Source organism: Xenopus tropicalis, chromosome 2, assembly GCF_000004195.4.
Source record: "Xenopus tropicalis strain Nigerian chromosome 2, UCB_Xtro_10.0, whole genome shotgun sequence".
Taxonomy (NCBI): Eukaryota; Metazoa; Chordata; class Amphibia; order Anura; family Pipidae; genus Xenopus; species Xenopus tropicalis.
In genome coordinates this window covers 149,887,098-149,914,670 of record NC_030678.2, presented here as the reverse complement: position 1 = coordinate 149,914,670, position 27,573 = coordinate 149,887,098, and the positions used below count along the sequence as shown (strand labels likewise).

The window sequence follows — 27,573 nt, the reverse complement described above, 5'->3', positions numbered from 1 at the left end:
AGATTACAGAGGCAGCTACAGGTAAAACGTAGGTATAAAGCAAGTTAGAGAATTCTTCATCAGTATGTAAATTCTATTTTTCATTAAAACTAGGGACACGCTGCTTGTGTCTATTATATTGTTATTCAGACCATTTATGCAGCGTTTGAAAACAGTGGGCCTGCCCAACCTGGAATCCAATTAGGCTGAGGGTGAATGCTAGGATATCCTTGGAACTACAGGAGACTTTTGTGGCCATGTTTTTTTAATATCAGTAGTCTTGTTATGAAATCAAAATGCTTGAACTCCAAAATTAAGGCCTCTACTTTGCAGCCTTACAAAATAAGACAGATGCTACAAATTTGCTTCAAAGTCTTTCAATGATGACATTGCAAACCCAGTCTTACATGCAGGGTCATACCTAGACATTTTTCAACCCCGTGGACTTTTTTTGTTGTTGTTGTTGTTGTAAGGGCCCCCTCAAGTATGGCAACAGGACATGCCATGAAACTGCACACGTCAGGGTCCCCTGCACTTGTGGGGCTATTGTTACCCCCCTGCGTAGATATAACCTCATCAGACTTGCAAGGAACACTTGCACTGCTCAGGAGGCCCCTCAGGCGAAGACTTGTATAAAGCGCATTAGATAATGGGAAAGGCTTCTAGATGACAGAGTGCCTGGTGTGCAAGGGTAAGCGCATGTGACCTGCCCGAGAGAAGTTTACTCTCCCCTGCTGCATAATGGGACTGTAGCTCCTCCATTTGTATCCCAGCTGCACAGCCAGTCTGTGCCCTGCTCATAGCCCTCAGCTAAGCCCACCTCACACACAGGCCATGCCTTGTTTATATTTGTTATTTGATATCTGCTCACTAGGGACTTACTGGGTCACCCAGGGACTGCCACACGATGGGGCTTGTTATAGTCTTCCCTGCCATATAGGATATACAGGTATAGGACCCATTATCCAGAATGCTCGGGACCAAGGGTATTCCGGATAAGGGGTCTTTCTGTAATTTGGATCTCCATACCTTAAGTCTACTAAAAAATCAATAAACCATTAATTAAACCCAATAGGATTGTTTTACATCCAATAAGGATTATTTATATCTTAGTTGGGATCAATTACAAGGCACTGTTTTATTATTACAGAGAAAAGGGAAATTAGTATTAAAATTCTGAATTATTTGATTAAAATGGAGTCTACGGGAGACTTTCTGGATAATGGGTTTCCGGATAAGGGATCCTATACCTGTACAGATATAACATTAGATCAACAACAAACGCCCCAGCCTTTATATACTGAGAATACCGGGACTCGCAGTCCAACTGTGAAGACGGGCCTGAGGAAAGCGCTGTACTCCGCAGTTAAACTACATTTCCCAGCATTCCCAGTCGCGCAAGCATTTTCGAGCAGCGCTCAAGAAACAGGCCATGGGGAAAAACGACAGTCGCCAGAAGAACGCCGGAACTGAACGTATAAAACCAATATGGGCTGGTCAGAAATAAACGTATGTACACTAGAGGATATAAAGATAAAGCGAATGAGGAGTTTAACTACAAGCACGTAAATAAAAAGCATTAATTTCCTTCATCTGAACCCGCATCCACCATGCCCTCGGCTGCTCTGCTGACGACTGAGGAAAAAACACAGCGACGACGCCCGTTATACACAAGGCAAAGCGCGCCGCACAAAACCCGCGTACGTACGCGCGTCCCGCATTTCCCCGCCCACTTCCATGAACGCGCATGACACCTCCCGTTGCCGCGCTCTTTCCTTTTTAACCCAACTCCTCCCGCGGAGACTCGCTTTCCCCATGATCTCAGCCACCGATAGGGTTAATGAATGCGCGTAACACAATCCCTTCATGAATATACATGAGCCGAAGCACATGCTGTCCAATAAGGCACGCCTGTCCCGCGTCACATGGGACTCTGACGTAACGGCATTAGGAGCCGTCGAACCCCTCCTCCTCGCTTTAAAAGCTCCGAGTGCGAAAGGAAGCGTTCAGTAGAGGGAGACAGAGCTTGTGGCAGGGGGAAGTAGTGCTGAACTCATTCAAACTTCTGTCACATCCACGGGGGGCATAAACAATCCAACTTAGCCAAGCCAGCTTCCCTTCCAGCCAGAAACATGATATAATACAGAAGAATTTCTCAGAAGGGTCCCAAACTGCAAAAAACCCATCCCCATCAATAATAGCCCCTTAAAGAACCTTCCCCTTTTGGAACTGAAGGCCACGACCCGTCATACAAAGAGGATATGGGGCTGTGGGCAGCCAGCTAGCAGACTCAGGGACACTCCGCTGCTGTTTCCCCCACACCCTGCTTAGCCCCCTTGTGTTTCCCGTGCTGGGCGAATGGAACTGCCCATGTAGCAGCTCCTCGCCTGTACCAGCAGCGGCAGCACTATGCCCATTTTACTTTTTCTGCTAGATACGTCCGCTTCAATGAACCAGCGCACCCACCTGGGCACTACCTACCTGGACATAGCTAAAGGCGCAGTAGAGACTTTCATGAAGGTATAGTAGTACCCCCCTCCCAGTGAGCAGCTGCAGCAGCCAGGGTGCCAGCACCACTACCCCCCTGTTCCATTAGGGTTACCCCCAACTCAGGGGGCGCTTGTAAGCTGCCTACTTAACGCTCTCCCCCCTTCCTCTGATCTTCTATCTGCCTCTGTCCTTCCCTCCTACTGACCCCATCTGCTCCTCTCTGTCTTGTTTCTCAGCTCAGATCCCGAGATCCTGCTAGCAGAGGAGACAGGTACATGCTGGTCACCCTGGAAGAGCCTCCTTATGGGATCAAGGTAATCATAAATATAATCAGCATCATGTAGCAGGCACCACTGCTCCCCCTCCCTCTGTGTGCCATGTCTGTGTCAGCCTTGCTGGCATGTATCCCTTTAACAGCCACCACACGCACTCACACACACACACATATCCAGTAGCTGACAGAAACATGGCCGACATCCCCCACTCCTCCCCCTCGTAACCCAGCGCAGCCGCAAGGAACTGTGGGAGATCGAGACTCAAGTTAAAAGTGACATCCCCAAGGGGAACTTCGCAGATCACGATAGGGGCCCTGGAGTGTCAGGGCTGCTGTTTGTGAGAGACTATTGTGGGCCCTAGTGACTCTCCTGATAAAAACAATGTATTTTCATTAGTGTCTCACTTATATCTGCCTATTGCAAAGTGGGGAAGGTCTCAGCACAATAACAGCTAATAAGTTTTGCATGTGTGTAAAATATTATCATTAAGTCCCTGCTTAATCTTCATCTGTTTTTCATTTTTTTCTTATTATCAAAGCAATATACAATTACACATAGGAATATAAAATTATATTTGTTGTATGCATTTTTAGAATGATACATAATTTTAACACGTGTGCATATGTATATATTTTATATTTATACAATATAAACACACACATACTAACAAGGGATGTCCAACCTTCAATCCTTAACCTCCCAGCACCCAGTGTCTGAAAAGCTGATGGGAATGATCATTTTAGAACAGTTAAATGTCCACCAGACTTGGGGGCTGCAGGGAGTTACCATATGAGAACAGTTAAATGTCCACCAGACTTGGGGGCTGCAGGGAGTTACCATATGAAAACAGTTAAGTGTCCACCAAACAAATTCCCAGTCATTAGTTCTCACTGTCACGTGAGAGCCAAATTATTGTCAAGGAACCCCATTTGTAGTTCAGCAGCTGGCGGGCTGTAGGTTGCACACCTGGAGTATTTGTAATGCAGTTAAATGCACACTGAGTATATTTCTTTATTAAAAACACTAAGATAATATTAAAGGCATTTTGGCGGCAACTGTTTATTATTTTTGTATGGATTGTAAGTTTTTGAGGGTAGACTTTTGTGTTATACTTTCTTTCTGCTCTTAGCATTAATGTTCGTGCTCGACAGTCATGTTTGCTGCTATCCTATTATACGGCACTTCATTCATTTGCTGTCACTTTATTATTATTAGTATTGATGAGCATAGTCCTATTGTTTGATTTATTATGCTGTTCTGGTTTTTGCAGTCACAATACCTGCATCTGTTCTTTTACTGTGTGTTACCGTTTCTGGCATTTTCTTATTTTTATGTGAACAACACATTTTATTTTAGTTGCATTTTGCCAGAGGCATGAACTAGCTTGTGTGATTATCCACTCTTAGTTCTGTACCAGTACGTTCTTAAATAACCAGCCTTTGTCCACTTGCATGACCTAGCATAAATCAGCATTTCTCAGACTGTTAATTGAACCCCTTCCCCATGGGATTTTTTACATTGATATGGGTGCCAAATATATTTTGTTTTTTTATCTAGAAATGAGAATGTTTTTATATGTTGCTTATACTACCATTACAATATAAGTAAGTAAGTAGAGTTTTATTGTCATCCCAACAATATACTTACAAGTACACAGTGGAATGAAATATTGTCCTCCTGAATCAAAAAGGGTGCAATATATAACTATAATAATAGAAAATAAAATAAAAAAATTAAAAATTTAATTTAAAAAAATAAATAAATAAATATATATTTAATATATATTTTTTTAAAGGGATTTTTCACCCAACCCTGGATGCATGCACATCCATTAAAGAGCACTGGGGATAGGACCTACAGAAGTTTTCTGCACATCCTGTCCCCAGTGCTCCCTATGTGAGCAAAGTTTTTAAGGGGCATATTTATCAAAGTGTGAAATTAGAGTTCACCACAGCAAACATTTAACTGCTATTAAGTTCAGTTTTTGTCTTTATTTATAAGCTGAAAATGTTATGTTTAAGAATCTGACATATACCTGTTCTATTTGCTTACAGGCTGGATGGAAAGAAAATCATGCAACCTTTATGAATGAACTGAAAAACCTTCAGGCTGTAGGACTCACCACTCTCGGTCAATCCCTAAGGACAGCGTTTGACTTGTTAAATTTAAATAGATTAGTAACTGGCATAGACAATTATGGGCAGGTAGGTTAAAATTTGCAAGAATAAACTGATGTACTCCCAGAAAATATACAGTTTTCTAGAAAAATTTTTAACTTGAATTTGTAAAAGGCAAATGTAATTAAAATGGTGAGGTTAAAGGGGAAATATGGGTGAAATTTACAGCAAGTAAAAATAAATTATAATGTCAAATTAGTGTTTAACGCTAATACTTCTATCTTTAATTTTATCTCCCCCCATTCCTATTTCCATTTAAGTCAATTGCCTTTTGCTGAACAGTGCTAGCGTGGCTATTTGCATGCTGTGGGTGGGAATTGCTGTTGAACAGAATACAATTATTCCTGAGCTTCCCATGGCAGTTTACATGTATTTCTACTGCTCTTTCAGGGCAGGCATAAATCTACTTGCCATCCATGACCTGGTTAATAGCTCCATACCTGGATCCTTCTTCTTGTCCACTTATATGCTTAAGCTGGTTTAGCGCAAGTACTGTAATCAGGCCTGGACTGTGAGTCAAAATGGGCCCTGGCATTTTAATTACAGAGGCCCATATAGCTTTCTCACCAGCCCACTAAATAGTGACTGTTTATGGCAGGGGTTGCCAGACTTTTTCATTCAGCTGTTGACTGATGACCAGGGAATGCGGAAGTGCAGTGTGAATGTGTATGTATGCATTCAAGCAACACTTCTACATCCCCGACTTCATCACGGTCCACCAGTGATCCACAGGGGATCGACTGGTGGACCGCGATCAACGTATTGGTCACCCCTGGTCTATGGCATCTTACAGCAGCCTCTCTACAGATTGGCAGTCCTATTTTTCTTATCTCCCACCACCAATTACTGGATAATTGGTAAAAGACCGTTGTCATCTGTATGTTCATATAAAATGTAAGTGACTCAGACAAGTTCCTGTGGTCGTTTGCCTGGCCATGGAATATAATCTTTTAGGGTAAATATAGATTGCCATTTAGTTATAAGATACCATTAACCTGTCTGTCATTGCATGACAGATGGCATATGCGGCGCAGCAATTTGCCAAAATCACAGCAGTTGCCTTGAGAGGAAACTTTGGCGATTTCGGCGCTGCATATGCCGTCCCACCGGCGATTTACATTCTAGCCGGGTGGCATTTCGGGGAGATTATTCGGTGACTAATCTCCCTTTCTGTCACGGCCCTAAGAGGCACTTAGTTTGGCAAGAAGCAGTAGCAACCAGTCAGCACGTGGCATTTATTGTTCACCTATTTAAAAGCAAACATCTAATTGGTTGCTATGACTTACTGCTACTGGGCAAACTTAGTGTGTTTCATTGCATGTCGGTGGCTAAGTGGGTGTATAATATCGTAAAATGCCCAATATCGGAGTAATCTGATTGTTTGGCCTGGCGGCAATAGGAGCCATCGGAACAAGGTCAGCATCAATGAGTAGATGTGGTCCCTGATGCGACAGGAAAATTAAATTTGGCCAATTGGCATCTCTGTGATTTTTAGCCAGATATTGGTCGGGTAGGCCCATCTGGATTTGAAGGACCCAAATCGGCAGTTTAAATCTGCCCATGTATGGCCACCTTTAGCTTGTGGCATGTTGAGCAAGAACAAGTGCATTGCCAGCATATGTCAATAGCTCAAATTACAGCATACTGAGGGCAAATATAGAATTGGGAGTTTCATTCATATTATGAGTACAGTACTGTACATGTAGGGGCCCTTGTCAGGACACTTTTAACATGTTACAGGGTAGCTATTGTGCTGACACCTGAACATCTCCAAACTAGGCAAGTATGAGTTTGCTCTGCCTCACTGCAACTTTTACTTTACAAGAAGATCTGATTTACTGTGTTAGTGGCAGTAGGCCTGCAGGGAGGATAGACAGGGAATTCTGCTGGCACTGTACTATTACTGGTTTAGGTTGATTCTGCTGCAGTCCGAGAGGACTCCTACAGACTTTAGCCTCCAAGTGCCATTGAAGCACCCATATGTTATAAACATACAAATATAAGCACTAAATGGATAAGTTTATTTTTTAAAATATATTTAATATTTATAGTCAGTCAGGCCATAATTTTTTGTTTAGTTATTTGTTATAGTTAGTATTTATTGTGTTTATTGAACTGTAACTCTCCTCATCATATTGTAACCTATTAGCTGGATAATGAAGGAATTGTCTTTAACAGCTGAAGAGGCCAAGTCATGCCATCATGCGCCATAGAGCTGTTCATATAATGCATATCCCTGGGAATTGCTGGGTGCTCTTAGCGGGGTTATGTAATAAAAGGCACTAAGTTTTCCCAGGAGCAGTAACCCATAACAACCAATCAGAAGGTAGAATTGTCTGGTCACCTGTTTAAAAGCAAACATCTTATTGGTTGCTATGGGATACTGTTACTGGGCAAATTTAGTGCCTTTTTATTACATATAGGGGTTATTAGAGTTTGCCATAAGGAAGACCCTGTCATTACAGGGTTGCTTGCTCTGTTTTGTGTTTGCAGCTTGTGTTCAAGGTGAAGAGTGCAGTCAGACTGCTCCCCCTTCCCACAGACCCCCTGCTTCCATTCTTTCAGCTGTCAGTTCTCCATAAGTTGGCTAGCCCTGTTGTTTCCTTTTTAAAGGGCAAGAAATGGTAGAAGAAAAATCTCTCATTAAAATGTTTGTGCATTTTGTTGGTGGGTATTGAGCCATCAGTTAAGCACAGTTATGGGACCTGTTATCCAGAATGCCCCGGACCTGGGGATTTCCAAATATGGGGTCTTTCCATAATTTTGATAACTATACCTTAAGGCCCATGGCAGTTGGGGAGATTAGTCGCCCGCGACAAATCTCCTTTGATGCGGGCGACTAATCTCCCCGAAATGCGATCCCACCGGCTAGAATGTAAATCACCGGTGGGATCGCATACGCGGCGCCGCAGTTGCCTTGAGAGGAAACTTCTGCAACAAATCTCCCCGTCTGCCACAGCCCTAAGTCTGCTAAGAAATCATTTAAACATTAAATAAACCCAATAAGATTGTTTTGCCTCCAATAAGGATTAATTATATCATAGTTGGGATCAATTACAAGGTACTGTTTTATAACAGAGAAGAAGGAAATCATTGAAAAAAAAAAGTATCTTTAATTACTAATGGAGTCTATAGGAGAAGCCCTTCCCATAATTCAGAGATTTTTGGATAACAGATTCCATACCTGCACTAAATACAGCCACATTTAATCTTGAACGGCAGCTGCCATAGCTTTATAGGACATTTTATATAGAAATATAGAATATAGTAAATCATCTTTAAATTCATAATTGTTTTTTGTTATTGGCTCTTAAAGTGTGGGTACCTGGAGGAGGCATACAGCAGAAAAATAAATAATAAAAAGGGGTCATTAAAATAATAAATACAAATTAATACAAAGTACAGTTTCATAGGAGCTAAGTGTCTAAGAGGAAGAAGGTATTTTAGGTATACCCCCATACCCCATATGTGATAAAAAGCACTAAATTTGCCTAGGTGCAGTAAGCCATTGCAACCAATCCGATGTTTGCTACAAAAACTTTGCACTTTTTATTATATAACCCCAATAATTATTTACATGAGATATCACATATATATTAAGACCACTGAGGAGAATGCTTGTGACCATAAAACTGTACCTACCCACCTTGGGAAAAAATACCAGAACTCATAGATCACAACAAAACCCATACCACCTTTCTGACGATGTTGTCAAAAGTGCAGGACACACTGGCTGACAGTTTGTGCTGTTGTGTTCTTTGTTAAAGAGGATGAACGAGTTTGCCTCAAGGACAGTTCAAGTGGCTTTGTCAGAAATCTACAGTAAATCTCATAACTGATGTGCTTAATAGAAATGAGGCAGTTGTTATACAGGTATAGGATCTGTTATACAGAATGCTCGGGACCCGGGACTTTATGGATAAGGGATCTTTCCGTAATTTGGATCTCCATGCCTTATGTCTACTAAAAAATCATTTAAAAATAATTTAAACCCAGTAGGATTGTTTTGCCTCCAATAAGGACAAATTATATTTTAGTTTGGATCAAGTACAAGGTACTGATAAAAAGGAATCATTTTTAAAAATTGAAATTATTTTCTTATAATGGAGTCTATGGAAGATGGGCTTTCTGTAATTTGGAACTTTGGGTAATGGGTTTCCGCATAAGGGATCCCATACCTGTAATTGTAATTAGTATAGGCCACCCTTTACTATCTGCTTTCTTTGAGGACATAGGTTTTAACACTGCTGCTAGCAAAACACTGCACGTGCTTCCTGTTGGCCACAGGACCAAGGTCTTTGTGTATTTGACACTGTAGGGCAGATTTAACATTTCTCAAGATTTTTACTTAGTTTGATCTCAACGCAAAAAAAGGTTTTTTTATATTCAAGTTTTTTGTGTTTTTTTTTTTTACCAAAACCTTTTGGGAGCTTATAGGTTCTGAGATCCTCCACAGCAGTGGAATATCAGCATGTATTTGAATTCAAATATTCATTCCACTTAACGCAAGGGCTACCATACTGCAGACCCTACACACAGGGGGGCATTAGCCCTTCTTCCCAGTCTCTGTAAGTTTAAACTTAGTTATGCCACTGCACTAGTAAAAACATGAAAATAATTTATAGCATTTCTTACTGGTAAGATGAGAAGAAATCAAGAATGTTTATCAGTTTTTGGTAAAGGTACATCTGTGTGTCCATTTAATGTTTACAGTTCATGGATAAACTGTATAGTCCACACAGGTGTAGTTGATATCCGATAACTGCTTTTGAAAAGGGGGGTGTTTTTTTTTTTTTTTTTTTTTTTTTTATAAAGGTTGAGGTGGTCATCCTCTACAATATGTTAGCTAATTTTGATCTGCAGTCTTTTGGAGTTTGATCCCTCCATAAAATAATTTTAATGGGGATATACACACAGATTGGCTATGTTTAATATTTATACATGTTACATACAGGCTCTGAACAGAGATGGTCAGCTTGTTGTAAGATGCAGTTCTTACTGTAAAAGGACAATGCTGCTTACATAGGAGGCTATGGTTAACTGCAAATAGCCCCTTATTAAGTTACATTCAAGATGCTAAAGACAAAAATAAGAGACTTAAGGATTATGTTGTAGCTGTGTTTATATGAAAAGGGTTTGTGAAAAAGCCATTGGGATCCAATGGCAGCAAGAGTTTCAAATGTGTCTGTCTGGGAGACTACTTACAGTTTGTCTCCGTATTTTTTATTACGTTTCTCTAAATTCTTCCAAGTAACATGAGCTTTCTGGATATTTTAATAAATAATTCTCATTTTAAAAAATGATTTCCTTTTTCTCCGTAATAATAAAACAGTACCAGGCATAAAGTGTGGATATCCAAATTATGGAACAACCCCCTTATCCAAAAACCTCCAGGTCGCAAAGATTCTGGATAACAGATCCCATACCTGTACTATTAAGCTTTATCCCCTGTTGTTTTGCACTGTCTCATTATAGTGGCATTGCTTTGTGCCATTGGGATTTTTTTTTCTCATTTACCAGAATACGTGGCTTCTTCTTTTTACCCTTCTATGAGGTTCAAAAGTCTTGTGTGCCATAAAGCAGTTCTTTTCCATAGCACTGGTGGGTCACCTGAAACACTTTAGTTATCTCATTATTTTTAAAGTGATATAAAGTGAAGCTGTTTCTTTAGCTCTACTCTTATTGCAAGTGTAAGCTCTTTGTGAGACACTTGTAATCAGTCTTTTTCCTCGCAGCATATATGTTTAAGATTTAGTAAGAATCAGATATCATTGCTAACATAGAGGCTTTTAGTTCTCTTATAAATAGGCTTTATGTAGTCTTGTTGCATGTTTCCCATAAAGTTTTTTTTTAATTAAACATTGTTTCTTTTTCATGATTTTTCATGGGCAAGTAGGCTTCTTTAGAAATGTTTTCTTCAAGTCAAAAAAAACCCCAAATGGCTAAATATGGAGTTAATGCTCGTTGGAGCTAAAAATAAAACAAGGTGGAAAATACATGCCTTATTAAGGACATCCCTTGCTCCTGAAGACTAATCTACCCCCCAGTAACACAAAATCCCTACAATATAGACATTTGGTGGCACCAACTTGCATAGATTGTCAGAAACAAGGATACACAGAGTACCGTTTGCATGCTGGTTTTAATGTTTTGAACAGAATTCTTTGAGTGAAATGTATAACTGGTAAATGTTTATGGTTTGCTGAATGGTGCAGACTTGCTGTATAATTAATGTATTATGGCATTTATACAATAAATATTTTCCTCTGAAAACAAACTGTTTACCTCTGGTAGAGGAAAGATAGCTACACAATGCTTTGATTTTATAAAAATGATTGCAGTGTTTCTGTATGATGCATATAGCGTATCTCTGTTCATTTAAAAATGTTATGTTTTTTCTTATCATCCCCTAGGACATAGTACAGGTATAGGATTTAGCAAGATCGGACTGGGCCTCTGGGGCATCGGGAAAACACCCGGTGGGTCTCAGCGGCCCCGTCTGATCCCAGCAGGGTGCTCCTCTGAGCCACCAGTCTCCTTCACCTGACGTGCTGATGATAAGTTTCACTTATGCGCACTCGGGCAGGGGGTCAGACGGGTTGTGGGGGCGGTGTGAAGGCCGCTGTGGGGCCCCTGAGGCAGTAGTCCCGGTGGGCCCTGCACCCCCCAGTCCAACCCTGGGATCTAATATCCAGAATGCTTGGGATCTTTTCTCAATTTGCATCACCAAGTGTGCTAAACATAAATTAAACTTTAAATAAATCCAATAGGATTGTTTTGCCACAAATATGGATTTAAGCAGCTTAGTTAGGTTCAAGTACAATGACTGACTGTTTATTGTTACAGGGAGAAAGGGATTTATTTTTAAAAATTGGAGTTAGATTAGATTTAAATGAACACTGTAGGGATAGCATTCCCGTAATTCATATCTTTCTGGATAACAGGTTTCTTGTTCCTATTTGCATCAGCTATTGACAAAAGCCACTAGGGGAATTCCTGCCAGCTCTAGGCTTATTGTAAGCATACCCTTGGGTGTATGCAGTGGTGCCTCTAGGGCTGCAAATCGCCCCCCCCACCCACTTCACGCTTACCCTTTCAGTAGTGCCAGAGGGGTTCCAGAACTATTTTGCGCTTTCTGCACTAGCAGAGCTGAATTTCTGTTTTAGAAAATGTAAATTTCGAATCTTACCAGAGGCGGCTCACCTTGCCTCGTGGCAGGAGCGGCCCTGTGTGTATGACTGCAATTGTGTGCAGTTCATTAGTGGAGCCTGCAAGGCAGAAGTTGCAAAGTAGACTGTGTGTAGATGCAGGTACATGCTGTTTTATCCATTTCAGCACTTTTCACATTGCACACTGCATTTTTAAATGAGCCCTAGGTTTAATATCCAAGTCTTCTATCAGCCATTCTAGTGCTGAATATTCCACTCCGAATACTTTAGGCAAATATGGGATCCGTTATCTAGAATTGTTGGGACCTGAGTTTTTGCAGATAAGGATTAATTATATATTAGTTGGAATCAATTTCAAGGTACTGTGTATAGAGTATAAGAAAATAATATGTAAAAATGTAGTTTTTTTTTATTAATATGTAGTCTATTGGAACCTTTTTTTTTTTTTGGATAATGGGTTTCTGGTTAACAGATCCCATACCTGTATATGCATTGAGTATATAACAGTGCAGCCTGCAGGCAATACTGGTAAATGAATATTTACTGCATATGCACATAGGCAAATAAAAGCTTAAATAGCATTAGGTTTCAGACTTTGTTCATAATATTGATGCATAGGATTTTGCCTTCTGTTTCCAGTGTACTGTATGGTAGTTATTTAGTTGCTTTAGGGCTGTGACAGACGAGAATGTAAATCACCGGTGGGATGGCATACGCGGCGCAGCGATTTGCCGAAGTCACGGAAGTTTCCTCTCAAGGCAACTTATGTGAGTTTTAGTTCAGTACCTGTTGCCATCATGTGACTTTGTTTCATGCATGTGAATGGATAGACTTTGAGACTGTGTGCCTGGCAGTGGGCCAGGGGCAAAAGGGTATGATTTCCTGTTCTTTTTAACCCTTTCATATATCTGTCTGATATGTTGTTTTTTTTACAGACCAGAGGCTGTCTCTTAGCCAATCAGTGTCTGGATCACTCTGTTGTGAATTTGAAAGGCTTTCACAGCATGTAATTCATTGTCATTAGTGACTGAGACTATACATATGCTTCATACATGATACAAACATTGATATAAATTGGTAGAAGTCAGCTTAGTATGATCTTCCCTTGTCTTGTGTTGAATGTTTAATTTGCACTTAAAGTTCATGGTTGTACTAATGAAGAATATTTTCAATTCTTTAAGAGTATAGGTTTTTAATTTTTTTTTTTTTTTGCGTAAAGGCTAAAATGGCTTATTCTTACTGAGTTAAAATAGCAACAAATGGTAAAAGTTAGGCAGTTCTAGCGGTGGGGCTGCTGCATTTGCATGTCTCGGCATGTAGTCATCATGACTGTTCTTAGCCAGCCAGAAATAGAAACTTCATGAGCTCACCCATAGGAGACTATGTTATTAAATAGTGTTATAATATACAACATTAAATGTTTTTTGTCTGGTGGATTTACACTTTTTAACTAATGTGACCAACGTAGCTGATAATGCTTCCCCCTATCTGCAACACATTTTTCATCCACAGGGTGTTTAGAAAAGCAGTTATCTCTATTCTGGGCTCTGGAGCAAGTACCTATGCTTGCTGAAAGCAAAATTAAATTTAAAATGAATGGAGAAAGGAAAGGTCAGGATATCTTAAATGCTTTCCCTGCTCTGTGATTAAAGGCTTGGGTTATACTGATGTCACAGGGTGACGTGTGGTATTGAGAACTAGACATTGCATTAAAAAAAAATAATGGATAGCATTATATAGCTGGCTGATTTCCCAGGCTGTGCAAGAAAACCCACAGCATTTTGTATTGTAGAATGCAACCATTCACCATCTTGAGGGTGGCTACACACTTCCTACTCTTCTTCAGGGGAAAGGATCATTAGGGCGCACCCTATTCTCATCAGTGTGAGGCAGAGAAGCTGTTATTTTTATATTATTATTTATAAAGTGCCAGCATATTTTGCACATGGCTAACAAATGGATGTATACATTACATACAAAAACAACCAATAATTTATAGGAGACTAATGGGAAGCTCCAAACTTTTTAAAGGTAAATCCTTCAGCTGACTGGTGTATTTGTATAGATAGATATTTATTTTTATATGTGTATGTATATATAGATATAATAGATGTAATTTGACAAAAACTGTTTGATTAATTGGCCAAATATTTTCAAGAACTGTAGCGTTGTCCTGATCGCTTTGACCATCAAGGATAAACAAGGGTATTTCAGCAATATTAAAGGAATGATTGTATCCATTAAATGTTAAAGATGGGCTTTAAACTCTGTATTTTTTTGCGGTATTACAGGGGCGAAATCCCTTCTTCTTGGAGCCATCAATTATCATTGCTATAACTGATGGAAGCAAGTTAACCACGGCCAATGGAGCACAGGATGAAGTAAGTCAATGATCATCTTCACCATTGTTTCATTTCCAGCACTTAATCTGTATCTCCATATTCTGATTGGGGCCTACTTGCATAGAAAAAAAATAATTGTCCATGGTTATAAATAGTATTGTGTGTGGTGATTAAACTTGGGCTGTGCTCGTGAGTTTGCATGCTTTCCACAGAAAATAAACAGATATGTCATTATCCAGAAATGCAGATGTAGCAGCCAAAACAGAAAACTAGAAAACCAGTCTAGTGTGAGTGCTGAGCCAACTGAACAGCATCAAGTCACGATGTTTGTCTTGTAGGCTGAACAGGCCAAAGGTCGACCCTTCAAGGGCCGCAGGTTTCCCACCACTGCTGTGAAGAAACCACATAATTTGACTTCAGGGAAAATAATGTAAATATCAATTTGTTTCTTGTACAACTCTTGTGCTAAGTTATTTATAGTATGGTGTAATAATATGTACCACAATGTTGCACTACTTTGTTCAAGTTTTTCAAGTTTATGGTGGTATGAAGGTGTGTCAACCTGCAAAGGAAGTTGTTTAGGAAATTCTCTAAATTGGGCTCTTGTGGTTCCTGTGTTTGAAGTGGCCACTGATTACGTGCATTTTAGCCATATTGAAAGTGGGGTTTAAACAAGTAAATTTAAGTCCTATAGATATACACAAAGCCCCTGGAGAGGTTGTACAAATGCTTTTCTCATTAAAGTAGTAAGATCAAACTGAAATTTCTCTGTGAAAGAAAATTACAATAGTACACCAGACATAAGTATATATGTATACCTGGTTTCCCCTGCCTGGACCAGGTAAGTTACTGGGACAGGAAAACACAATTCATTATGAGACCTTAACATGTCTTAGTGGGTGAGACAAATTCATTTTGAGGGAGTGGAGATATTAGGCAGATGAATAGGCCATTATTTGCAAGGTGGAGGAAGTTCCAATACTATGATTTCTGTACAACCCTGCAGTCCTTTCCTGTAAATGTTTTACTCCTTGTCTCTTATTTAGCTCCACTTGCCTTTGATTTCTCCGTTACCTGGCAGTGAACTGACAAAAGAGCCATTTCGCTGGGATCAGAGACTTTTTGCTCTGGTGCTTCGTCTGCCTGGAGCATCATCGGTAGAGCAAGAGCAGCCAACCGCCGTTCAGTTTGATGAGTCCCCTATTACTGCCATGTGTGATGTGACTGGAGGTAGGTCCATGTATGATTACTGAGTCAAGCACTGCGCAAAGTGTGTCTGTGTGCTTCCATGAATAGTGGTAGTTTTGTCATTGTTCTGGAATCCATTCCCATCTTAGACTTAACAGATCCCAAATGGACTGCTAGTGTCTCTTGTCAGCACATAAATGAGCATCAGCAGCTTGCTTTCTCTCATATGGGGTATCAGCTAGACAGACAAATCAGTGCTATCTAGCTGTCCATTTGCATTGCAGTGTAGTCAGAAAACCGTTCAGTCAGTCCATGCATGACTCCCTTTAGTCTCCAAAGATCCCAAAAAAATTCTAATGTAATGTTTAATATACCAAATTGAAGTGTGTGCTTAAGAAGTCACACACAACTGATTGTACAGTATGTGCTGCTATTCTTTTTTTGTCATCGGTGTGTATATTTGTATCCATATAGATGAAATATAATTTAATATAATAACTGCACTTGACTGGTTTACATCTGTGATGCAGGGCCCAAAGGAAACTGACAATGCCAATTTTCCTGCTTAAGGTTGAAGATATTTGATTTCTTTCTAGGGCGATCATATAGTGTTACTTCACAACGCATTCTTAACCAGTGTCTAGAGTCGTTGGTGCAAAAGATTCAAAGTGGAGTAGTGATTAACTTTGAAAAGTCTGGACCAGATCCTCCAATTCTAGAGGGTAACTACAGTTCTGTTAACATTTGTATCCTTTTTGATTGTGTTCTAACAAATAAACTTGAACTCAATGCATGTGTCTTTCTCAACAACATGGGTGTAACTATAGAGGTAAATGACCCTGCAACTTTTTGGGTGCCTAGGAACTCTAGGGGACAAAGTGGGACTTTGACTGATAAGGAGGTGCAATATATGTTAAGGGAAATGTCTTTTTTTCGAAAGTTTAGTGGCTCAGTGATCTTGCTGCAGGGCCCAGTTACTCGCCATTCCACTGCCGAAAAGGGTAGGAGATTCAGTAAATAGATCCCAATATAGAAAGTGCTGCTTTCTTGCCAGCTGTGGAGATTAAGGAGGCTTTGTGAATCTTTTTATTTATCTATTATTTCAAACTCCCACTTCCTGTGGGATAAAGGGTATATTCAAAATATGACTTGTGAAATCCTATAGTTGTCTGGTTACGTTGTTGTTCAGTGTAACCAATGTATGACCTTGGTGTTGGCACTGTAAGTACTGTTTCTGTGTTTGCTTATGATATAAAGTTGTGCTAAATATGAACCAAACAAGATGTTTCCGTTGTGATTTGAATATATCAGTGGAGTGCTTGGCTAGATGGAAAGTCATGTTCCAAAGAGATAAAAAATACACACAAGGTTATGGACAAAAACTGGATTTATTGTAGGTGCAAACCTAGGCTTGATTGGTTCAAGGGAACAAAATAATAAATCCCATGTTAGACTCTGCTTAATTGAACAGTGTGGTTATGGGAGCCAGTTCACCTTTCCTTCTCCTTGATGTAGGATGCTTTTATTAGTAATGACATTTAATTTTTTTTAATCATTTTTTAAATTTTAACAAATTCCGAATATGCACTTTCCTTCAGGGAGTGACATTTTATCTTTAGCATAGAATCTTTTATAATTGTTTATGTCTTTTGCCTGTAGTCACATGCCAGGGTAAGTAGGTCAGCAATATGCTGGCAGCCATCCATGCTTGGGGGTACCAACTAGGCTAGGGCCTGCTACTTACATTTATGGCTAGCCAAATGTTTGGCTAGGAATGGAATTATTAAAATGTTCAACATTAATAAAAACATTATTTGTTCCTTTCAGATGGACCTACAGACCCAGTCAGATCAGTTGGATCCCAACCCTGGCACAGCTGTCGCAAACTCATATATGTTAGGCCCAATCCAAAAGCAGGCGTCCCTCTAGGTCACTGGCCTATTCCAGAATCCTTTTGGCCAGATCAGAATTCTCCAACATTAGTAAGTAATTAGATTATACATATCTATTTTAGACCTGTGGTTATTCAGATATACAAAACTGCTGATACTGATTTCCCAATATGAGTGAAAGTAAGGCTGATGTCCCACAAAGCGTTGTAGTCGGTTTATCCCCTTCCCCTATGCAGATGGCCAGTGTTTTAGTTGTCCTCACAGTACAAAGTAAGACTATATTGCAGGTATTGGACCTCTCATCTGGAAACCCATTATCCAGAAAGTTCCGAATTACAGAAAGGCCATCTCCCATAGACTCTATTTTAATCAAATAATTCACATTTGTTAAAATGGTTTCCTTTTTCTCTATAATAATAAAACCGTAGCTTGTACTTGATCCCAACTAAGATATAATTAATCCTTATTGGAGCCAAAACAATAACACTGGGTTTAATTACTGTTTAAATAATTATTTAGTAGACTTAAGGTAAGAGATCCAAATTACGGAAAGACCCCTTATCCGGAAAACCCCAGGTCCCGGGCATTCTGGATAACTGGTCCCATACCTGTAGTATAATTTAATAGTATATACATAGTAGCTCTTCTAAACCCTTGTACCAACTGCTATACTGTTGGATGGTCCTATCTCAATAATGTTAATGGCCATCACATGGCTTCGGTATTCCAAAGTCATGCGAAGTTTCAATTTCTTGCAACTTTAGTTTAGAAGAGCTGGTCTGTATATGGCCATCTGCATAGGGGAAGGGGATCTATATTAGCTGGGGAGTTACAGTAAAGTTGTGGTTATAAGTGTACCAAGGCAAGATTAATTGAAAATAGTCATTTTCATTGCTGATTAATTAGTATGCTGTGGGCCATGTCTTTCCCTAATTGGCCTTCAGCCACTTCAAGGCCTCCCAAGGGAACCAGCCGCACCGTTTGGGAACCTTCATATTAGGGCCAGGGCACACAGAGCATTGGCTCTGCTGCCCTCAACTTACGTTTATTTTTTCAGGCTGAGGGAAGCGGATTTGCTCCCTTCCTCAGCTCTGTTGATCTGCACTTTAGGCACACTCAGCGGAGCACAGCGAAGAACGGCCCTGAAACATGAAAGCAGGCATTTTTGGGCCAACCTCCACTCTCGCTTGTGTGCAGGCACAGGCAGCAAAGCTGTACTTTTAACTGCAGATCAATGGAGCTGGGGTAGGGAGTGTATCTGCCCTAAACTGATGTCACTTGGGAAAGCTAACTCCCATTTTTCTGAGTGAGAGCTGTCCAGTATTAAAAGGGCATGTGTGTATGAGGGAAAACATTAAATACCTGCTTATCTGCCAACATATGAACCATGTTTTGATTGAAAAATAGTATTTCAGAGTATTTAAGGGCCCAAGATGTACATACAGACCCCTTTCCTTCTGGTTTAAAAAAAATGTTATTCTTGACGCAGTGCATATGTGTGTCTAATACCGTAACAGTTATAGACATTAAGTTACAACTGCCCTAATGCCCAGCTCAGTAGAATCTGTATTAATATGTGTAATTTCCTCGTTTTATTGCTGTTTAAGTGTTGGCGAGCTGTAAGCTACTTTAGCATTGTAGGGAACAAGCATTGTTGCTCTTGCTGACATTGACAGGATTTGGGTAGGTTTTGCTGCCATCAGCTTAAGTCCTCACCAGTTTGTGCATGTTTGGCTGCTGCCGGTCATGTCCCGCACTGGGCTGAGATGTGCATTACGCACAAGTTGTGACAGGACATGTCAAAGCCTTAGTTATAACTTGCTCAATCAAGTAATTCTGGCAGTGCCTTTGCTATTTACACTCATATGTTCATTTATGTCATGGCAATGTAATCTTTAGGTTCTTTGATAACATTCTATGACACATTTTTAAAAAGGTGTGAAATTATCCTACAAAGTTGCTGTTTATTTTATTCAATAAAGGAAGAAGAGTTAACTAGAATTTGGTGCAATCAAAGTTAAAAATATAGCAAATGCCCTGGTACTATCGCAAAAAGGGACTTCATAATAAGTGTGAAAAAATCAAAGGTTTATCGTTAAAGTTTCAGTCCCACTAGGAGACCTTTTTCAAGACATGACATGACAATAAACTTTTGATTTTTTTCACACTTATTATAAAGTCCCTGAGTGCATCTCTGCATACATATATATATATATATATATATATATATATATATATATATATATATATATATATATATATATATATATATATATTGATTGCTATATACTGGTGGTTCAGAAGAGCTTATTTAACACACTGTTTGGTGCAAGTCCTATACATGTCCTCTTTTGCCATTAACAGCCGCCACGCACTTCCCATCCAGTCGTGAAGTTCTCATGTACAGACTCAGAGCCAATGGTTATTGACAAGCTACCATTTGACAAATATGAATTGGAACCTTCGCCACTGACACAGTTTATTCTAGAGAGGAAATCTCCACACACCTGCTGGACGGTAAGTACAGCATAGTGTATATAGAGATATATAGAGATATATAGAGATATATAGAGATATCCATATATCCAGGTCAGTCCAGTTTTATCCTTGTTTGTATCACCACAGCTTCTCCAGAAACAAGGTGTTTTGTCAAAATATCTGAGTGTCTCTGAACTTCCACAAACCTAGCTAAAAAATAGACATGCAATAAGTAACCCAAATGAGACATTAAAATTGCTTTTTTTTCCCCCCAAAGGTGTTTGTGGCAAACAGCGCAAAGTATAGTGAACTTGGACATCCCTTTGGCTACTTGAAAGCCAGCACCGCACTCAGCTGCGTCAACCTGTTCGTATTGCCTTACAATTATCCTGTTCTCCTCCCACTGCTAGGTAAGCATGAATGAGTATGATTTGTTATTGTTGGTATTTTAATACCAAGTTATTACAAAGTGATAATGTTGGCTGGTAAATTTAGCATTAATAAATAAAGTTAAAACTTTATCAGCTTCTATGTGAATTCAAGTTCTGCAAGACACTCTGAACATTAAAGGAAAACGATACCCCCAAACAATGTAGGTCTCTAAAAATATATTGCAGAAGTTGGCTTATATGTAAAGCCCTGCTTCATCTAAAGAAGCCATTTTCATAAAAACAAACTTTTTAGTAGTATGTGCCATTGGGTAATCCTAAATAGAAAATAGGAATGCACTGAATCCAGGATTCTGTTTGGTATTCAGTCAGGATTCGGCCTCTTTCGGCAGGGTTCGGATTCGGGCAGATCCAAGGTCCTGGGCTAACCGAATCTTAAATAGCATGTACTAATTCAGATTCAATTCGGTGTTTGGTTGAATCCCTTAACATGGATTTTAAGTACTAAGGGCCGCCCCCTGGGGTCACATGAGCCAATTAATGGACGAATTTCTGTCTTTTTCTGCATTATTTCCTGTGGAATGTATCAGTAATGCTCTATTGATATGTTGTGCTGTGCTATGACTATTGCATTTAATTAATTATCAAAGGATGCCCTCAATCTTACCAAAATGATTGGCGGGTTATGTGCGACAGCTGAGATTGTCCATCTGCATGTAATTATACTTTGTCATTAATCAATTGACTGAATCTGTTGTTGCTTTCCAGATGACTTGTTTAAAATACACAAAAATAAACCACCTTTAAAATGGAGACAGCTGTTTGAAAATTATTTGAAAACAATGCCACCTTATTATATTGGGGTAAGTGATGGTATATATGTATATTATATTTGCAATAGGAGGACATGTACATGCAAAACACAAACTAGCACAAGGAATAAAGAGGATCCTTCTCATTTAAGTTTACAGTCTAAAAGGATAAGGCCTGCAAGACACTAGGGGGCAGATTTATAAAAATGTAAGTTTAGAACTTAATACATAAAAACTTACCCATCTTCTATTCATTCCTATGGGATTTTTAGAAGTGTATTTATCAAATGGTGAACTTAAACTTTCACCCATTAATAAATTAGCTTCTAAAAATCTCTAGGGAATAGATAGAACATGGGTGAGTTTTTATGTATTAAGCTCCAAACTTATATTTTAATAAATCTGAACTAGGTGCCGGAGTATATAAGCCACAACCATAAGTGTGCAGTTATTTAGTAATTGTCTCTTTGTGTCTGAATTTCAGCCCCTAAAGAAAGCTCTAAGGATGATGGGAGCTCCAAACCTCATGCCAGACAGTATGGAATATGGACTGAGTTACAGTGTTGTCTCCTACCTCAAAAAGCTAAGTCAGCAGGTAAAATTTTAGGAACCTGTCTATGCATGTGTTGTGTCTAACATGCAATTTTCCCAAGTATATGTCCTTAATGATCCTAAATATATATTTTGTTTAGCGAATAAGAATCAAGTGGTTTACTAAGTGCATAATATGTAAAGGTCTTAAACAAGACTTCTTGTTCAGAGTCACATGTGCTGAGGACAGGATGGACTCTCCGATAAAGTCATCTACTTATTGTTGCATTGATGGGGGTCATAAAATTTACAATTGTTTCAACGACAATGTCCCAACAGTCAATTAGAAAGGTTAAAAAAACTTCTTTGTGAAGCAATGAAATTGGTCAATGGATAAGACGATGATCAGATAATCATCGTTAAACAAATGTTTACTGTGGGTTCCATTATTTTGAAGGGTTGGGTTTAATGCGAAAGTAAACAAAGGAACACATAGCTGTCGGTTAATATATGTATGATCTTGCAGCCAACACAACAAAGATACAACAAAAGCCTCCTCACATATCGTTAACCATTGATGGATGAAATCGATCATTAAAAACATTTTTTGCAGGTTGGCAATAAGTTCAGTTCAGTTTGGAACTGTTATTGTCATCTCAACCGCATAAGATACTTACATATTTTAACAAAGAATACAGTGTACAAAAATAGCAATAATGTGCAAAGACGGCAATACAATTTCAATTTCCTATGTGTCCTTACATCAACACATAATAATATATACCATTTCTTCTCCCCTGGCTCTGTTTTTCCTTTGTTACATCCCTGAATTAATTTGCCACTTCCGCAGAGTGGTTTCTCAATGTTTCATGTTTTCTTTGTGTAGGCAAAAATTGAATCTGACAGAGTGATAGGCTTGATAGGAAAGAAATTCCCGCAGGAAACGGGCATTAAAGTGCGGAGTGGTTCAAATGCCTTGTCACTGGCCCTGAGAAAAGATTTCAAGCAGCTGCTTCAGGAAATAACCGGGGAAGTGCCACAGCGGCCTATGGATCTCAATATGAAGGAGTTTGCTGGCTTCCAGATAGCCCTTTTGAATAAAGTATGTTATTCCACTGATCGCTTGTGCCCCTTGTGCTTACGTTTGATGTTCCCAGAAGCACTCACATTCTCTATTCTCCACAGGACATAAAGCCACAGACTTTCAGAAATGCCTATGACATCCCGCGAACAAATCTTCTGGATCATCTAACAAGAATGAGGGCAAATCTTCTTAAGTCAACTCGCCAGTTTCTTAAAGGGCAAGATGAAGGTGCAGTATTCTAATGGCCATTCATATCTGCCTATTTTGGTTAAATTCTAATGCAGACATTTTTTAGTATATGGTTGCAATAAGGAAATGATGGAGGAAAGCCATTTTCAGATTTTAAGAAATTGAAGATGTGATTGGAAGCAATAAATTGCAGGAATACAATGCAATGTTGATGCATAAGTTTGAGTTCCTTTTTATCATAAATCTCTGTCGACTTATTTGCATTTGTATCATGAAGAGGCATTTATTGTAGATAAGGCTTAAGCTGCTGCAGATGCATCACTTCTATCACCAATGTAAATTATATGAAATAATGCAAAATTTAATATGGTCCCCACAGATCAGGCACACAGCATTCCTATCGTCCAGATGGGAAATTACCAAGAATACCTAAAGCACATTCCATCACCCTTAAGAGAGATTGATTCTGACCAACCCCGGAGACTTCACACTTTTGGAAATCCATTTAAATTAGACAAAAAGGTAATTGAAGGCTTTGCATGCAAAGAAAACATGTAACAGAGATTTATTTTTTCTAAGCTATTATTTTAGATAAGAATGTCCAAGCAACTTTAGGTGTCCCTGTAAAGTCTTTCCTTTTCTTTCTTTCTCTTTCTCTTTCTATTGCTCTTTTCTTTGTTTCTTTCTCTTTCATTCTTTCTTTCACTTTCTCTCTTGCTATTTTTTTTTTCATTCTTCCATGACATATAAAAGTAACACTTGCTGTTGCAATCACGAGATAGCTATGTTAATATCACAAGTAAGTGTTGCAGGAAAGAAGAGAACCACATGCATAAAGGCCAACTGTAAATTTCCCTTGAATGTTGGCATATGATCAACTGTTATTTCGTTTCAGGGGATGATGATTGATGAAGCTGATGAGTTTGTGTCAGGGAACCAGAATAAACAGAAACGCACAGGAGAACCAAACATGCAAGGAGTCCCAAAGAGGAGGCGGTGTATGTCGCCATTGTTGCGCTCCAGACCACAGTCTCCATCAGTGATAAACAACCACATAGGAGGGAAAGATCAGGTGCCACCTGATCTGCCAAAACCTGTAGCTGTACATAAAAGTAAGTATGATGATTACTTTGTTAAATGTATATGCCATTTGGATTATTGGAAAGCATAAGTAACTTGATAATATGTGTGTTTTTTTATGTTGCAAAATGGTCCAAAAAAGGGCTTGCATATCGGCTCTTCATGCATGGCGCACTGCACATGCATGAGCACAGCAATGCTACTTCAAACTTAGCATAGAATCAGGCAGAAAGCAGACCTGTAGGGGGCACTTTGTTACTGATTGTGGTTGCTTGATTGACACAACCCAGATAAAGCACTTGATCTTTTTAAAAGCTATGTACTGATTAGCTGCTATAGGTTTACTAGAGCAGGCCAAACTTTGGCCATTTGGTTATATATTTCAGTTTAAGGGCTCTGGTACACGGGGAGATTAGTCGCCCGCGGCAAAACTCCCTGCTCGCGGGCGACTAATCTCCCCGAGTTGCCTTCCCCCTGCCATCCCACCGGCGAACATGTAAGTCGCCGGCGGGATGGCAGACGCGGCGGCGCGATTCTGCGCAAATCGCCGAAAAAGACTCGTGAGGCTTTTTCGGCGATTTCCCGAAATCGCCCTGCCGTGTCTGCCATCCCGCCGGCGACTTACATGTTCGCCGGTGGGATGGCAGGGGGAAGGCAACTCGGGGAGATTAGTCGCCCGCGAGCAGGGAGTTTTGCCGCGGGCGACTAATCTCCCCGTGTACCAGAGCCCTAAAAGTTAATCTTTTGTTAACATACTGGGTTTTCTTATGCTTTTTTCTCTTTAAATAACATTGATTTTGGGTAGTTTCTTCCTTCAGTTGGTTTAAATTTTTAATTGTGTAAATCCATGTTTATATCCTGTCCTGCCAACAGGTAATTTGTTTTACACTGACCATAGCAGTTCATATATTTGTTTGCGGTCCGTGTCAAAAATGTATGTTGATTAAATCCTTTGTTAATTATAGATTCTGATCCGAGCAACAATGTTGCAATGAATGAAGCTACAGAAAATCATGTTGCGGACCATCTTCGTGATGACTTAGTGACTACTAAATCAGAGCCATTTGAAACACTGTCCGATGCTGCCGTAGAAGCAACTGAAGCTTATGCAGCAGCGAGGGACTGTAACTTTACGCCAAACGACACTAGCGATGTGTTTCTTGAAAAAACAAAAGACTCTGGTGATACTCCAAGCTGCTTACAAAACAACACTGCTGCATTTGCACACAGAAAAAGGAGGTTGCAACAATGCAGGAGCTATGAAGAGGCCAACATAGAGCTCAAAGCACAAATACTAAGAGAAATTCGCAAGCCAGGCAGAAGTAAGTATTATACTGTCTGTCCTGTCATGGAAACAAAATCATATCTGCTAAATACTATAACTATATATTTCTGTTTTTAGAATATGGAATCATTTTCACTTTGCTCAAAGATGTTCAAGGTGACCTACAGACGCGCCTTCTTTTTCTGCAGAATGTCATCAAAGAGGCAGCCAGGTAAGAAGTGCCACGCTACACGTTTTGTACCTTTGCTGCTTCTTTTAAAGTGCAGAGGACCATTGCAGCTGGATGGGAAGAGTCACAAGAAATAAACACTGCTATTTTTCAGTAGAAAAATACTTATTGGTCTGAGCTACTTATTGTGCCATCCCATGGTGTGGGGAAGCCACCCTCTGAACATATCTGAAATTTTTCTGGACACATATTTTGATTGTCACTACTTTGCAGCCTTTTTCATGTAATTCCATTTTTTATTTTGCCTTTTTTTTTATTGGTGATTGCTTTGCCCATTTTGAGCTCCTTGTTTGTACAGGAGCTTCCCAAAAATCCCGGAAAGGGCTGCATAGTAAGACTAATTGATTCTTCAAACCCCTGGACACAAGTGCAACAGCACTAAGGGGAGCAAGAATTTCTTAGTGCTCGTTTTAAGAGCATTTGCTGCTCTTGTCAGGGAACGTGGGATCAAAAATATTCTCCCTGAAAACATTTTATAGTTTATGTAATGACACCACCCTTTCAACTACTCCTTCTTAGTAAATATGTCCTGAGACACCAAATAGCAGTGTCAGGAAGATGCTCAACGTCCAGGGTGGGACACCTACGTACCAATTGAGCACAGCCTAACACGGGCCACACTCAATTCTAAGCACAGACCACAGGTCTTTACGCTCTGAAACAATACACAGGTCTGAGGCTATTTGCACAATGCCCCACATGGTAGGCAAAGTGCCCCATACATAGTGCAAAAATTGGTCTTTTTCTGCATTGTAAATGCTCCCTTGTGTCAGGGCTTTTTATTTTGCAATAATTGGTAGCTGGATACTGTAGAAGGAGATTGATGCATTTTCTTTAACATTTAACAAGTAATTTAATTTTTTTTAACCCTGCAGTTTGTGTTTGTGTGTTTGATTGTTTTGTAGTAGTGCAACAGAAATGTGATAACTGTATTAATCATTACATGTACGATGTATTGTGTGCAGGTTTAAAAAAAGGATGTTAATAGAGCAATTGGAAGGATTCTTGGAAGAAATTCACCGAAGGGCCAATCAAGTTAACCACTTAAGCAGCTGTTAAGTTATTCTGTATGCCACTCTGCTGGGAGCTACAATATGGGACACTTTCCTCATGCAGCCATATAATTGGAGAATCCATTGGATCCATGGAGTGATTGTATATCTAACTGCGTATAATATATGGGATTTTTTTTTTTTGGTTTGTTTTTTTTTTATACATGCAATGAAATAATGAGGCTTTTAAGAATATCTGGATGGTCTTTGGTCAACTCCGTTGATATTCTCAGGTTCTACAATGTACCATCTTCAGCTACCATTCACATTAATCACTGACTCTAAAGAATGTTTGCCAAAACCTTAAGGGCTCACTGAAAGATTGCTTCTGAGACAAAGCATTTTATAGGACTGGACGCCTGCAGTCGCATTTGCTCTGTGGCCATGGACAGCCTGGACAGACCTTTACATGTAGTCCTACATTTCTAATTAACTATAAGGAAGCACATATGTTTAACAAGGTAATATTTTGTACATAGTTATTTTGAATATACTATTGTAAGTTGTACAGGCGTATTTTGAAAGCTATTTAAACAGAGGCACTTTTGTTATTCCATCAATAAAAAAAGCTCTATTTTATTGTTTGTCAAACCACTATTTCTGTGGAATTTTCTTTGTAGAAAGGCAAATTGCTTTTAGTGGCCATTTAGTGCCATAAAAGACTTTACAGGCTCAGCGTGATTGGCTTTTACAGTTTAATCTACTTTCACTGTGTTGATATGGATGAAAACCAATTCCATGTGTTAAAATGTAATTGAACTAGTTGCCACCCACTTGCCATTTGGCTACAACTCTAGCACTCCAGGTAGCCAGCAGTGCCCTGAGTTTGTATTGCCCTATAAGGGTCTCCCCACTTCATATACCGTAAATCTGATATCTGTGACCAGGAAAATATTCTCCCTGGAAATATTTTACAATTCCTATAATGAAAC

The 27,573-nt window shown here is 39.5% G+C and overlaps 1 protein-coding gene across 1 annotated transcript; it reads left to right on the top strand.

Moving 5' to 3' along the window:
* The first annotated feature begins 1,976 nt into the window (after positions 1-1,976).
* On the top strand, positions 1,977-27,235 carry ints6 (integrator complex subunit 6). The gene is made up of 18 exons (XM_002936725.5): positions 1,977-2,499; positions 2,706-2,783; positions 4,799-4,948; positions 14,382-14,471; positions 15,479-15,662; positions 16,217-16,342; positions 17,448-17,602; positions 19,877-20,029; positions 20,268-20,400; positions 21,148-21,242; positions 21,676-21,786; positions 22,609-22,824; positions 22,908-23,034; positions 23,375-23,517; positions 23,891-24,107; positions 25,041-25,397; positions 25,478-25,571; positions 26,555-27,235. Exons 1-18 carry the CDS (start codon positions 2,389-2,391, stop codon positions 26,646-26,648), a joined length of 2,634 nt encoding a protein of 877 aa, XP_002936771.3. The 5' UTR covers positions 1,977-2,388; the 3' UTR covers positions 26,649-27,235.
* The last annotated feature ends 338 nt before the right edge of the window (positions 27,236-27,573 follow it).

Bases quoted from the DNA above. Each gene is read 5' to 3' on its own strand.
- ints6 (XM_002936725.5), top strand. From the start codon at position 2,389: ATGCCCATTTTACTTTTTCTGCTAGATACGTCCGCTTCAATGAACCAG. The intron at 2,500-2,705 runs GTATAGTAGTAC...CTTGTTTCTCAG, and splicing joins CAGTAGAGACTTTCATGAAG to CTCAGATCCCGAGATCCTGC. The intron at 25,398-25,477 runs GTAAGTATTATA...TTCTGTTTTTAG, and splicing joins AATTCGCAAGCCAGGCAGAA to AATATGGAATCATTTTCACT.